The 12,351-nt window shown below is 42.9% G+C and overlaps 1 protein-coding gene across 3 annotated transcripts in view; it reads right to left on the bottom strand.

The window, feature by feature from the left end:
- Positions 1-12,351, bottom strand: part of HOMER2 (homer scaffold protein 2) — a 105,488-nt gene that overhangs the window by 25,165 nt on the left and 67,972 nt on the right. For all 3 annotated transcript variants that reach the window (XM_059714635.1, XM_059714637.1, XM_059714636.1), the window contains one exon: positions 3,748-3,879. In XM_059714635.1, the coding sequence (XP_059570618.1) occupies positions 3,748-3,879 (132 nt within the window). The remainder of the gene's footprint in view (positions 1-3,747; positions 3,880-12,351) is intronic.

Below are 12,351 nucleotides of genomic sequence, written 5' to 3'. Positions count from 1 at the left end.
GTCCATGGCTGCCCCCATAGCATTCTGCATGGGACTAAGCCCTGCCTGCTCCCACCAGGGGCAGCCTGTGCCATGTTCTTGCATGAGCCCACTGACGGACCCAGACCCAGACCCAGGCCAGTGTGCACAGTTTCCTGGAAGGGCTGCTCCTGGTGCAACTGCAGCTACCCAGGTACTCCTCGGCTTCTCCTTTCTCCAGCGGCTCCTCCTCCTCCTCCTGCCCCTGTTGCACCACTCCAGGCAGCAGGTACCATAGGAAGCTGTGGAAATGCGGACTGGGCAGCAGATGCCTAGCCAGGCTGGGGGGGGGAAAAACCGCAGCCAGGTTGCTCCTGCCCCAGCATGCAGGGACCCAGCTCCAGCTCCAGCTCCGGGCCACCTTCCACCCACTCCACCCACCAGGCACAATGAACAGCCACCTGGGGTTGGCCAAGTGAATGGAAGGCAGCTGGGAGCTGGAGCCTCACGCACTAGGACAGGAACTGCCCCACTGCAGGGCATCTGGTGCCCAACACTCATCCCTACAGCTGCCCCACATTACCTGCTGCCTGGAGCAGTGCAGCAGAGGCAGGAAGAGGAAGAGGAGCCACTTGAGGTGGGAGGAGCTGACCAGTGCCCAGGAGGCTGCAGCTGCACCAGGATCAGCCCTGCCAGGAAGCTGTGCATGCAAGCTGGGGCTGGCCCAGGCTGCCCCAGGCAACAGTGGGCAGGGCTCGCTCCCATGCAGAGTGCTGCAGGCTAATTACAAATCAATTGGCGGACTCCTGCCCATGGGCTGGATCCAATCAGTTGGAAAGCCAGATCCAGCCCGTGGGCCGTATTTTGCCCACCCCTGGCATAAGACAAAGTAACATTTTGGAAAATACCTCCTGCCCAATAAGTCTTACAACTGCTGCCAGAAATAAAATTTAAAAAATACACTCCTAGCCCCTACCAGTTATTCACGTTATACATTTATATCCTGTTGTATTTATCTTGATTCATCTAAGGATCCATCTGCAGAACAGTTACAAAAGTGATTTAAGAATATGGTCAGCTGTTTTATTTCCACCTTAAATCTTTTAGTAAACCAACTCTCTTCACAAACACTTCAGTACCTAATAAGTGGAATTAATCTTTTGGAGCAGTTGATATTATTGGTCATGTTACATGGCCTCTGCATACTATACATTTATTTCTCAAAGGAAGCAGATGCATGGACACCTTACAATGGTATAAAAGGGGATGGTGCTTCACAATAATTACCCTTGTGTCCTCAAGAAAAGAAGATAGTAAATTGTTCATATATCAATCCTTAAGTCTCCTGGTTTGGCCTATATCCATTTACTGTAACTATAAGCTGAGATAATGCCTCTATATTAGCAAAGGGCCCCCACCTAATATATCTTTGTGTTGTCTATAACAGAATTATCAATTTTTTTAGTCTTATTCACAATGCCTTTGTCTTTTAGCTAGATCTCCAATTTCCCTCTCTAACCTCATGAATTGGATTCTATTACCAGAGATATGAATTATTCCAATTCTATCATCGAGCATCGATATAGCAGATTTTCATGTTAAAATTATACCAATACTAGTACATGCTTTTCCAGTTTCAGAAATAAATGTAAGTCCTTCCATCATAGTGAAGAAACTACAAGTATCCCTCATTCCCCGTTCTTTACTTGCTGATTCTAGTTATTGGCTGTTTTAGATGGGAGGGTTTTTTTGTTTGTTTGTTTAGTTGGCAATCTATCCCGTTTCACATTATGGCATCAGTTAAAGTCACCACTGTAATATTTTTTTTAAAGTATTATTAGAGAAGATATGATCTCCTCGTATGGGATACAGATGTTACATATTGTAAGATGTTTATCTGCTGCAGGTACAAACTCATGTATGAAAGATTATCTGCCTCCTGAATCTATTTTAATCCTTTTATACTTCCATTTGCTTACTTATTAGTACAAGCATTCCTCTCTCAGGATAGCTTAAGGAGGTTCCATATTAGTTTAGATAGACAGGCTGGGGCAGGCTGGCTACACATTTCTTTTTAAGCTTTTCTGCTTCAAAATACCTTTCTTGAAGTATCACTGTCAGGATCTCCTCCTTTTTTAATGGAAATGTTTTTGGGGTTTTTTTGCTTTATTATTAGTCAGTTAACATTCAAGAAGAATCAGAATCTTACCATGACATGGGTCTGGTTATCTCAATAGCAATAACGATTTTACAAAAATTCATTGGATTTTCCACATATTTGCAAAAACACAGTGTTGTGAAAACTGCATGAACTCAGTAAGACACATCTGGTAAAATAAATTTATTAAAAAAAATTCACCCAACTGACCAAAAGTAGTAAAGCTGCAGCCATCAGGTTTTTGTTTTACAAGAATAGTCCATCTTTGATGTTTCTGAAACTGGAAGCAGCTCTATAAATTTGAACTCTGGTAGCTCTTAGATCAAAACAAGAAAGGAATGCAATTAAGGTATACTGGAATGTACAAGGACTTTGTGTTTAGTTAACTGATAAAACTTGGTGCCAATAACAATTTGGCATTCATGCTTAAAACATCAGTTGTGTGTTGGAGAAGCACCTTGCTTTACTGCATGAACAAACATTCTTGCTCATGTTCACTTGACAAGCTATTGGTCTAATCAGTGAGAGTATGTACTTTTAATCTGCTGGTTATTCATTACCAGAGGCAGCTGGATATTTTACAAGCCTCCTGCTGTAATCAATCCCTGTTTTGCAGGCAACAGTAATATCTGTGTAAAGCACACATTAGGAAAGCTAGGACTACAAGCCTCTGCCATCAACTCTGAAAACGCAAGCTTTTTCAAACTAAGGCTCTAAATATGAACTCGCTCCTGTAGCTGCTAATAGCTGTAGTCCCCTTAGCAGTTGAGGACTGATCAACAGGTCAAATTCACTCAGATACACGCCATTACTAATCTACAGCCAAAGCTCTGCATTCTTTATTTGAAGGCAACTATGGCTTATAGGATAATCGCATTAGTTGGACGTCACTGCTAAAATAGTAAAGCAGAGACTGCATTACAGTACCTGTGCCAGGGGAGAAGTAAATATGTACAGGGTACCTAATTCCAGTATTTTTGGTGTTTTAAGCAGGGATGGCCAATCTGATACATGAGTGGGACAAATGGTACACAGCGCATCCGGAAGGGGACAGGCAGCATAGCAGCAAAACAAGAAATTGGACACAGAGCAAAGGGACGGAAGCAGGGAAGGAAGCAGAAAGCAGAGCAGCAGATTGGGCAGGGAAAGGAGACTGGAATAGCATATGGCAAGGGTGCAGGGCTGCTTTATGACACCTGCCCAAAAGGGCGATCCACACTGCTTAAGAGCTTCACTTTATAGCCTTAATACTCTTTTCAATGTAGTTTTCATGTGAAATAAGTACAAAGGTCAGGAATAAATAAAAGATGCCAATAAACTGCTTAGGCTACCTGAAAATACTAAAATTTCCAGCCATACTGGGCAAGGAAACTTAAAAAAATGCTAAGAGGTTTTGACACCCCCCCCCGCCCACCGAAGCCCCAACAATTAACTTATAATGTGTGGATGTTGGGTGTGTGCTGCATACACAGCCACAACTTAGCTAACGGGCACAGACAACTTGCAAGTAGACAATCTATAGTTAACCAATTGAAGAAGCATCTAATTTATAGGAGATTCCTGCCAGATGGGTTGCTACAGTACATATGCCATTCAATTCATTAGAAACACAATAGCCTTCTTAGAGTTACCTTTGTCAGGTGCTGCTCAGAGGAAAAGCCCAAACCAAATACGGTGTTTGCTCTGCTGTCTGCCCACTGACCAAATTTCTGCGATGTTTTAGTAAAGGTCATATTAGGAGTGATTGTGCTGTTTATAATCACCTGGTTAAAAAAACAAAAAAAAGTTAAAAAAATTAGATACAAAAGATATCCTAGCAGTTTTCTTAATGATACACGTTTCCAGCCTAAATCTGGAGTTTCTGCATCTATGAAGAATTTTTTTTGGCTTATGAAAGCCAGGGGCAAAGGGTGCTCAGGCAGGATGTTGGCTGAGTGTAGTATTTGGAATTTAGGCGTGACTAGACAGTAGGGATCCAGTCTTCCACCAGTTTGTACCTTGTGTAGCCATTCACAAGTGTTAGCTGGGCATAAAGCACCATCGTTATGCTAACTTCTTATGCTCATTCAGCTCAGGCATAAATGACTATAGAAGGAGCGAGACAGTTGTGAAGCAGGCATTAGGGATGGGAAGAATATAATCTATAGGAATTATTATATGATGCAACATTAAACAAAAACAATCTTGACTGCCATTTATTTCCCACGTTCCTCAACCTGTTTCCTCCCACAACAGCTCTGAATGCTTCTCTGTTTTGCTTCCCTATTGCTCCTTTCCTCATGTTCTCCTCCTTGGCTTTCTCAGCTCTTTTCTTCTTCCTCTGTAAGAGGATGTGCCCTGTCCAACGGGTGGTTCTCACTCTCTCCCCCCATATGTCACTGCATGGGTCCCCTGAACTCAGGCATTAGATTCCTCCAACTGAAGCATCCAGGCATTTTCTAAAGAACATGTTTTCTTCAGGTCTTTGCTCCGCTCCCACCCTGATACATCAGGCAGAAGGGAAAACTGATCTAGAGGTACAGTAGGAGCAAATCCCAGAGAAGAGAGCCCCAAATGAGTAGCATATCAACAACCCTGGACAGACTGCTTACTGTTGGGACTCTTCTGAGTGATCTGGGGGACCTGTAAAGAGCAAGCTCATCACAGAATAGAATATGCTACCCTCTTCAAAAGCTCATCAGGTTGATTAGACTTTACTCCATGAGTGGGAACCACTGAAAGCAATGAGCATCTCAAAATCAGGTACTGTTCAATAAGAGAAAAGCTAATTCAATCAGGCCTTAGTGATAGTGTGTTAAAGAACCTGGAGCGCACATAACATACCATCTTACTGAGGGGCATTAGAGATGTACCAGTTTGCTAATCAAATATCATAATTATATAGAAAGAAAACTTTCTTTTTTGCTGCTGAACACTTCCCCCTCCCCTGAAAGCGAATGAGTGCGCATCCTTTTAGCAGAAAAGCTTCCTTTAACAATGAACACCATTATGTCCAATATGCAAATTATGCAGTAATTAAGTGAAATCTACAGGACAGTTTAATTAACATGATCAGGAAGTATCCTGGCAACATCATTTACTATGTACTCCAAGCTGATTTTTTTTCTAAATTATCATTTACATTTAGGAAAGTGCAAATTGTAGTTTCCAGGAGAAAATATTATTTCTCTTCTTCCCCTCTCTTCTTAACTTACAGCCTTAGGACTAGTGCTCCCTTTCTTCTTTATCAGCCATTCAACTTTAGTCTTTCCTTCTTTTTACAGTGTCCTTTTTCTGACTAAAGGATTTTCATAAGTATGTTTTGCCTTATTTTATTGCATAAAACTGAGACCAAATTCAATGGAAAAAAGCAGAGCACAGCAATATTGATCCAAGCAGGAACCAACCAAGCATAAGATGTGTTTGAAAATATTCTTCTTTCTATGTTGGCAAAAGGATCAAGATTGACCAGACCAGGTTGATGCCACCAGTAGAGTTTGTTTTGTTTTAAAGGATCAGGTGAGAGAAAGTGGAAGGCATGTAATAGTAAGCAGAAGCCAAAATGCAAGGGGTATAACTAATTTTTCAAACAGTACACACTTTTTTGAATTACTGACTTACAGGTTGAAATATTTTTTTCCCCTCTGCTAGCACTTAAGTCCCACTGGAAGGAAAAAAGCAAACAATTGATAATCACAGAATCAGGGCTGGAAGAGACCTCAAAGGATCATTGGGTCCAGCCCCCTGCATGAACAGGAAAGACATCTGGGGTCAGACAGCCACAGTCAGGTGACCGTCCAGTCTTCTCTTGAAGACCTCTAGGGTAGATGATTGCACCACCTCTGGGGGGAGCATGTTCCATAGTGTGGATACTCTAGTTGTAAAGAAGTTTTTCCTAATGTTCAGTCTGAAACTATCTTCCCGGAGTTTTTGGCTGTTGTTTCTAGTTTTCCCCCAGGGCGCCCTGGTGAACAGTTGTTCATCGAGCCCCTGATGTATGCCTCTGATATAGCGGTAAGCCGCAATCAGGTCCCCTCTCAGCCTTCTTTTCTTTAGGCTGAAGAGTTTGCGATCCCTCAGCCTCTCCTCACATGGCTTGCCATGCAAATCCCTGATCATGTGGGTGGCCCTTCTCTGGACCCTCTTGAGCTTTAGCATGTCCTTGTTGAAGTGTGGCACCCAGAACTGGACGCAATACTCCAGCTGCGGCCGCACCAATGTTGAGTAAAGCGGCAGAATCACTTCTTTGGATTTACTGAAGATGCATTGATTGATGCATGCCAGAGTTTTATTGGCCCTAGCGGCTACTGAATTGCATTGCCAGCTCATATTCATGCTAGGGTTTATCGTTGCCCCCAGGTCCCTTTCATTTGTCATGCTGGTCAAGTTAGCGATGCCCAGCCTGTAGGTGTGCTGGGGGTTCTTCCTTCCCAGATGCAGCACTTGGCATTTCTCTATGTTGAACCTCATCTGGTTCTGTTCTGCCCAACATGCCAGCCTGTCTAGGCCTGTTTGTATCTGCAGCCTATCTGTGGGTGTATCCGCACAACCCCATGTCTTGGTGTCGTCCACGAACTTGGCCAATGGGCTTTTCACCCCCTCATTGAGGTCGTTGATGAAGATATTGAACAGCACTGGGCCAAGTACTGACCCCTGGAGTATGCCACTGCCCACATCCCACCAGGACGAGTCTGATCCATTCATTTGGACTCCCTGTGTCCTACCCTGCAACCAGTTTCGCACCCACTTGACAGTCCTGCAGTTGAGCCCAATATCTACCAGTTTTCTGATCAGTACCTCATGGGATACCAGGTCAAAGGCTTTCTGGAAGTCAAGGTATATGATGTCAACCGCTTTTCTCTCATCCAGGTAACGAGTCACCTGATCATAGAAAGAAATTAGGTTGGTCAGACAAGACCTGCCCGCGATGAAGCCACGATGGCTGTCATTCAGTATCATGCCTTCTGCAAGTTTATAACATATAGCCTCTTTGATGAATGTTTCTAGGATTTTCCCTGGAATAGAAGTTAAGCTAATTGGCCTGTAGTTTCCCAGGTCTTCACGCTTCCCCTTCTTGAAGATGGGCACAACACTGGCCATCTTCCAGTCCTCTGGGTTTTTTTCAGAGGCCCATGATTTTTGAAAGACCTTTGCGATTACTTCGGCCAACTCTTGCAGCACTCTTGGGTGGAGTTCATCCAGTCCTGCTGATTTATATATGTCTAATTTCTTTAATTGATCATACATCAGTTCTATGGCAGTGATGGCAACAGTGTCAATCCCGCCCTGCTTGTTCTGTGCGCTACCTAGCATGTTGTTTCCCTTGGTCTTGTGAAAGACTGAGGCAAAGTAGTCATTTAGGAGTTCCGTTTTTTCCCCCGAGTGGTAGTGACCAGGTATCCTGAGGCATTGAGCAGCAGCCTTACACTCCCATTAGTTTTCCTTTTACTCTCTATGTAGCTAAAGGAGGACTTCTCGTTGTCCCTGATTCTTATAGTTAGTTTTAGCTCAGTTTCTGCCTTAGCTTGTCTAATCTGTTTTCTACAAGTGCGGGCTATTGTCAAGTAGTCTTCCTCAGAGGCTGACCCAAGCTTCCATTGTTTGTGTGCCTCCTTTTTCTGTAGGAGGGCTGCAGCTTCCCTGCTTAACCAAGAGGGTTTTTTGACCCTTCTACTACTTTTTCTCCATAAGGGAATGGATTTTCTCTGAGCCTTAAGTATTGTATCCTTAAGGAATGACCATCTCGTGCTCCCTTTACCTGTGGTCCTTGGTCTCTCAGGGCATTCTCTACTAGTGACCTGAGCTTATTAAAATTTGCATTTTTGAAGTCTTAGACTTCGAGCTTGGTGTCTGTTTTGTCAGCCTTGCGATAGACCGTGAACATAATGATCTCATGGTCACTATCGCTTAGGCTGCCCTCTATATTTAACTTGGTCACCAGGTCATCCCCTTTGGCCAGGACCAGGTCAAGAACTGCATTGCCTCTAGTTGGCCTGTGTACCTCCTGAGTCAAAAACAGCTCTTCAGTGCTGGTCAGGAAGGGTCGTGATTGATCTGAGCTGGCCGAGCACTCCTGCCAGGAGATGTCTAGGTAGTTGAAGTCACTCATGACAACCATGTCCCGTGCACGCATGGCCTCCATTAGTTTATGGGCGAATGCTAGATCAAGTTCCTCCCTTTGGTTAAGTGGCCTGTAATATAGACTCTACAGGAAGCTTGTAGTATACAGTCAGGTCTCTCCTGCTGCACCTCCCCTGGAGTTTGACCCAGAGGATTTCAAGCTTTTCTTCTTTGGAGCCAACATCAGCCTGTAGAGAGGTGTACTGCTCCTTTACATAGAGGGCAACACCGCCACCTCTCTTCCCTACCCAATCCCTTCTGTGAAGAATGTAGCCCTTTATGGCTATACTCATCATGAGAGGAGTCCCACCAGGTCTCTGTGATCCCTACTAGATCATAGTGCCCAGTGGAAAGCAGGAGGACTGGTTCTTCCTGCTTGTTCCCCATGCTTCTGGCATTGGTATACAGGCACTCAAGTCCTTCTCATGAGGTCACTGGCCGCCTATTGCGTTGAAGGGGAGCTGTTTTCTCAGTTCCTGTAAGAGTGGCTTGCTTGGTTTCATTGTCAATGGAGCTTTCCTGTATATTGGTCCCTGGGCAGGCTCCAGTTAGCATTTCCCCATCCCCCTGCGATCTTAGTTTAAAGCCCTATCTAAGAGATCAGCCATCCTGGTCGAGAAAAGGGACTTTCTAAGGAAAATCTCCTATTAGAAAGCAATTAGAAAAAAAACTAAATGTAATTTAAGATATCCAAGCTACTTCATCTAAATTTGTCAAAAGACAAATAAGATAAAATGCTAAGGACTATCTTAGTGATTGGTATAAATGACAAAATAAAGATACCATCGTGATGATATGAGGCTGAGTAAGAGAAAGAATTGTCACCACCAGTTGAAAGCCATGGTAACGAAACTGTTTCCCCAACTGCTTAAAAAGGTATGTGTTGTCTTTATTTTAAAATACAAATCAGGACTCTTAGTAGAGATGATTCATAGCTGGTATGAACGGACTGCCCAGAGGAGTTTTCCATCTATTGACTCCTTTGTGAAATCCTATGAAATATGAACTTTCATTTCTACCCAGGAGAACTTTTACAACCTTTTCTCCAATGCCTGATGAAGGGTATTTGTGCCCGGAAGCTTGCAATTAAAGACATTTTTTTGCAAAAATCTTGTTGGTCTAATAAAAGATATCATCTCTACTACAAGTCCTGATTGCCTTTTCCTCTAACCCAATACGGCTGCAACCTGGATACCCGACACATGGAAGATATTTTAAAATATATTTTTTAAATACAACATTTATGTTAAGTGGTTCAACTGTCAAATTAAAACAAAATGTTTTAAGTGCTAAGATTTAATTTATAATTGGAAATGTACAAGCTTGTAAAATTTCAAATGATTAAAGCTATTTGGAGTTTTTTTTAATTCTACTCAGCATCTCAAACTGGGCTTCTGAAGTAAAACATTAATAAAATGGTATCCCTGACAGAGGTAACAGTGGATACAGATACCAATAAATTATTCCTTTAAGCTACTTTGAAAACTCCATCAGAAACTACTTCAAAAACATCATAACTTCATCCAACTATAAAGAAAAACTGGAATTTAAACTCTATCAACCACGACATGGCACTTAAATTACAAAACAATAATACAAAATAAGCAATAAAATCTACGAGTGGTAAAAAAAACCCAACAGACCAGTGACACCTGTTTGGAAAGGAAATGCAAAAAGATATTAGGCGACAGCTAGCATTTAACCTGTTAAAGGTTTATTTTCCAAAGCTAGGATGCAAAGAGAGGTTGGAGAGCAACTTGACATCTTCAAGAAATTGACAGCTCATCTGTTTAATTTATAATAAGCAGCAATTAGCAAAACTACCAGGGATCTGGCACTGTGTTACTTGAGTATTGATTGACAGAAGGGGAAGTAAGGTTTCCATTTGTTCATGGGAAAACAAGAGGGAAAAAAAGGTGCAGGCGACTAAACTAAAAGTGCACTAAAATGTATACCATATCTGCAATGTTTTATGGCCTACCTGTTCTTCCTATACATCTCCCATCCACTCATTATAAAAGTGCTAAGAGGGAGAGAACTTTGAAAAAAAACAACCATGAGGAAAAGACCGTTTCAGAAGACAAGACACTGTTCTGGTGAACACCTCAATATTCAGCCTATTAATTTACTTAATTACCTAAACACTGTGTCATCTCCTTTCTGATGATGGAGAGGTTACCCCTTGCAAGTGAATTATTGTGCTGTGTTTATGGAAGGAAAATGGGTTGTTCTTTTGTACAGAAAAGACTGGAGAGAAAGTAGGCACAAGGTCTTATCATCTATTCCAAACTAGTCCTGACAATATTTCCATCTCAGTGTCACAGCATTTCTAGACTTCTAGGAATGAGTATGGCTGTGTCCAAATTGCTCTGCCATAACATTAATAGCGTGTGACAAGGCTGGAAGCAATGGTTTGTATGTATTTTATTCTTCTCTTTGTGGGGAAAGAAAGTTTTAAAAGATAAGAGTTAATTTTACTTGATTTTGACAATAAAAGGAGGAAATAAGAAGTGGGATAGTCCAGGAGGGAAAGTATGTTGGTTTGTGATGCTGCTTGCTGTCAGTCATGACTTCTCAACTTTAAGCTGATCCAAATGTTCCATCCCTAACTTCCAGGAATCTATTATTCTCCTTCCATAAGAGAAGTTGATCCAAATCAAATATGCATATATGCAATAATTTTGCATTTGGTCACGACTCCTATAACACAAGCATGTGATACACTTCTGATTGATTGTACCAGAAAACAAAATAATCTGACATTTTATACAGGAGAAGTTCAATAGGCATACAGGCTCCTGAATGATAATCTAATCAAATATGATCAAACCCAGATATTGGTAGAACACTTCCCATAGAGATAAAAGCAAAGGGGAAAGTAATATAACAAGCACCTTACAAAATAATAAACTCATTTAGCATACAAATTAAGTTGTGAATATAGTAAAAAATAAAAAAACCTCTCCACCTATATTTGAGTGTATCAATGGTGAATGATGAACAATAATTTATTGTTATTTATTTGCACCCACTTCAGAGAAAACACATGATGGACACTCATACCCTGCGCAATCAAAGTCAAATTTAAAAGATACGATGGAACCCTTGCAGTGTAAATGTAGTGCTGTAAGCACCAGAAGCCAGGCTCTCCAATCAAATTCGATTCTAGGCACTTGAAAAATCAAAGAGGTGCATTTGGGAACTAAAAGTATATATAAACATGCTGGTGTCAAGCTATACATGTATACAAGGCACTCGTGCTGTCTTCCCATGTGGAGACACTGCCAATTAAGTCAATTACACAGATCACAGGGACCTACGAACCTGCAGAGAAAAACGCACCTAAATTATGGGGAATGTAAACTGTCAACATGCTTGTGAAAACTGTGGGGAGCCATTCTTAAAAATTATGGGATTTTTGGCATCTAAGACTTCCAAGTGCAGAGGTTTCTTTTGTGTCAAAGATTAAATCTTACAACATTGCATCAGGCAGAACTAGACTCAGGTCAGAAATGCACTGCATGCAGCACCTATTTCAAAATGCCAGTTCCCCAAAACAAGCCTAAAGGAAAAGGGGGGAGGGGGAAGGTGCGAGGGAGAAAAATATTTGAGTCAATCTCTACGTGCTGTAGACCTTTTCACAGGGCTACCATATTTCCAGTTCCAAAAAAGAGGACACCTGTCAGGGTGACACCACACTCCCCACCCACAGCCCCCTGGCCCTGCCTGTGCCCCTTGCTCCCAACCTGCATCCCCCCATCCCTGCTGCTGACCCTCACTGCCACCCCGCAGACCCCTGGCCCTGCTGGTGCCCCTCATTCCTGACCCACAGCCCCCCGCTCCCCTCAGACTATGCTGATACTCCTCAGTCCCAACCCACAGCCCCCCAATCCCTGCTCCTGACCCTCACGCCTGACCCGCAGCCCCCCATCCCTGCTGGTGGCCCTCACTCCTGACCCACAGCCCCTTGCTCCCCACCGCCCTGCCAGAAAGGGCCCCCAGCTGCCCGCATCCAGACTGGGCTGGAGCACAGCGACTCCAATTCCTGCAGGCGGTGGTGGAGTGAGTCCAGCTCTGGTGCAGGCAAAAGGGAAGAGGGGAGGCCTGTGGCATCCTCCCACCCTGGGCTGAGGCTC

This window comes from Alligator mississippiensis, chromosome 11 (genome assembly GCF_030867095.1).
Source record: "Alligator mississippiensis isolate rAllMis1 chromosome 11, rAllMis1, whole genome shotgun sequence".
In the NCBI taxonomy this organism is placed as follows: domain Eukaryota; kingdom Metazoa; phylum Chordata; order Crocodylia; family Alligatoridae; genus Alligator; species Alligator mississippiensis.
The sequence above is the reverse complement of the archived record's forward strand: the minus strand, read 5'-3'. Positions and strand labels throughout refer to the sequence as shown.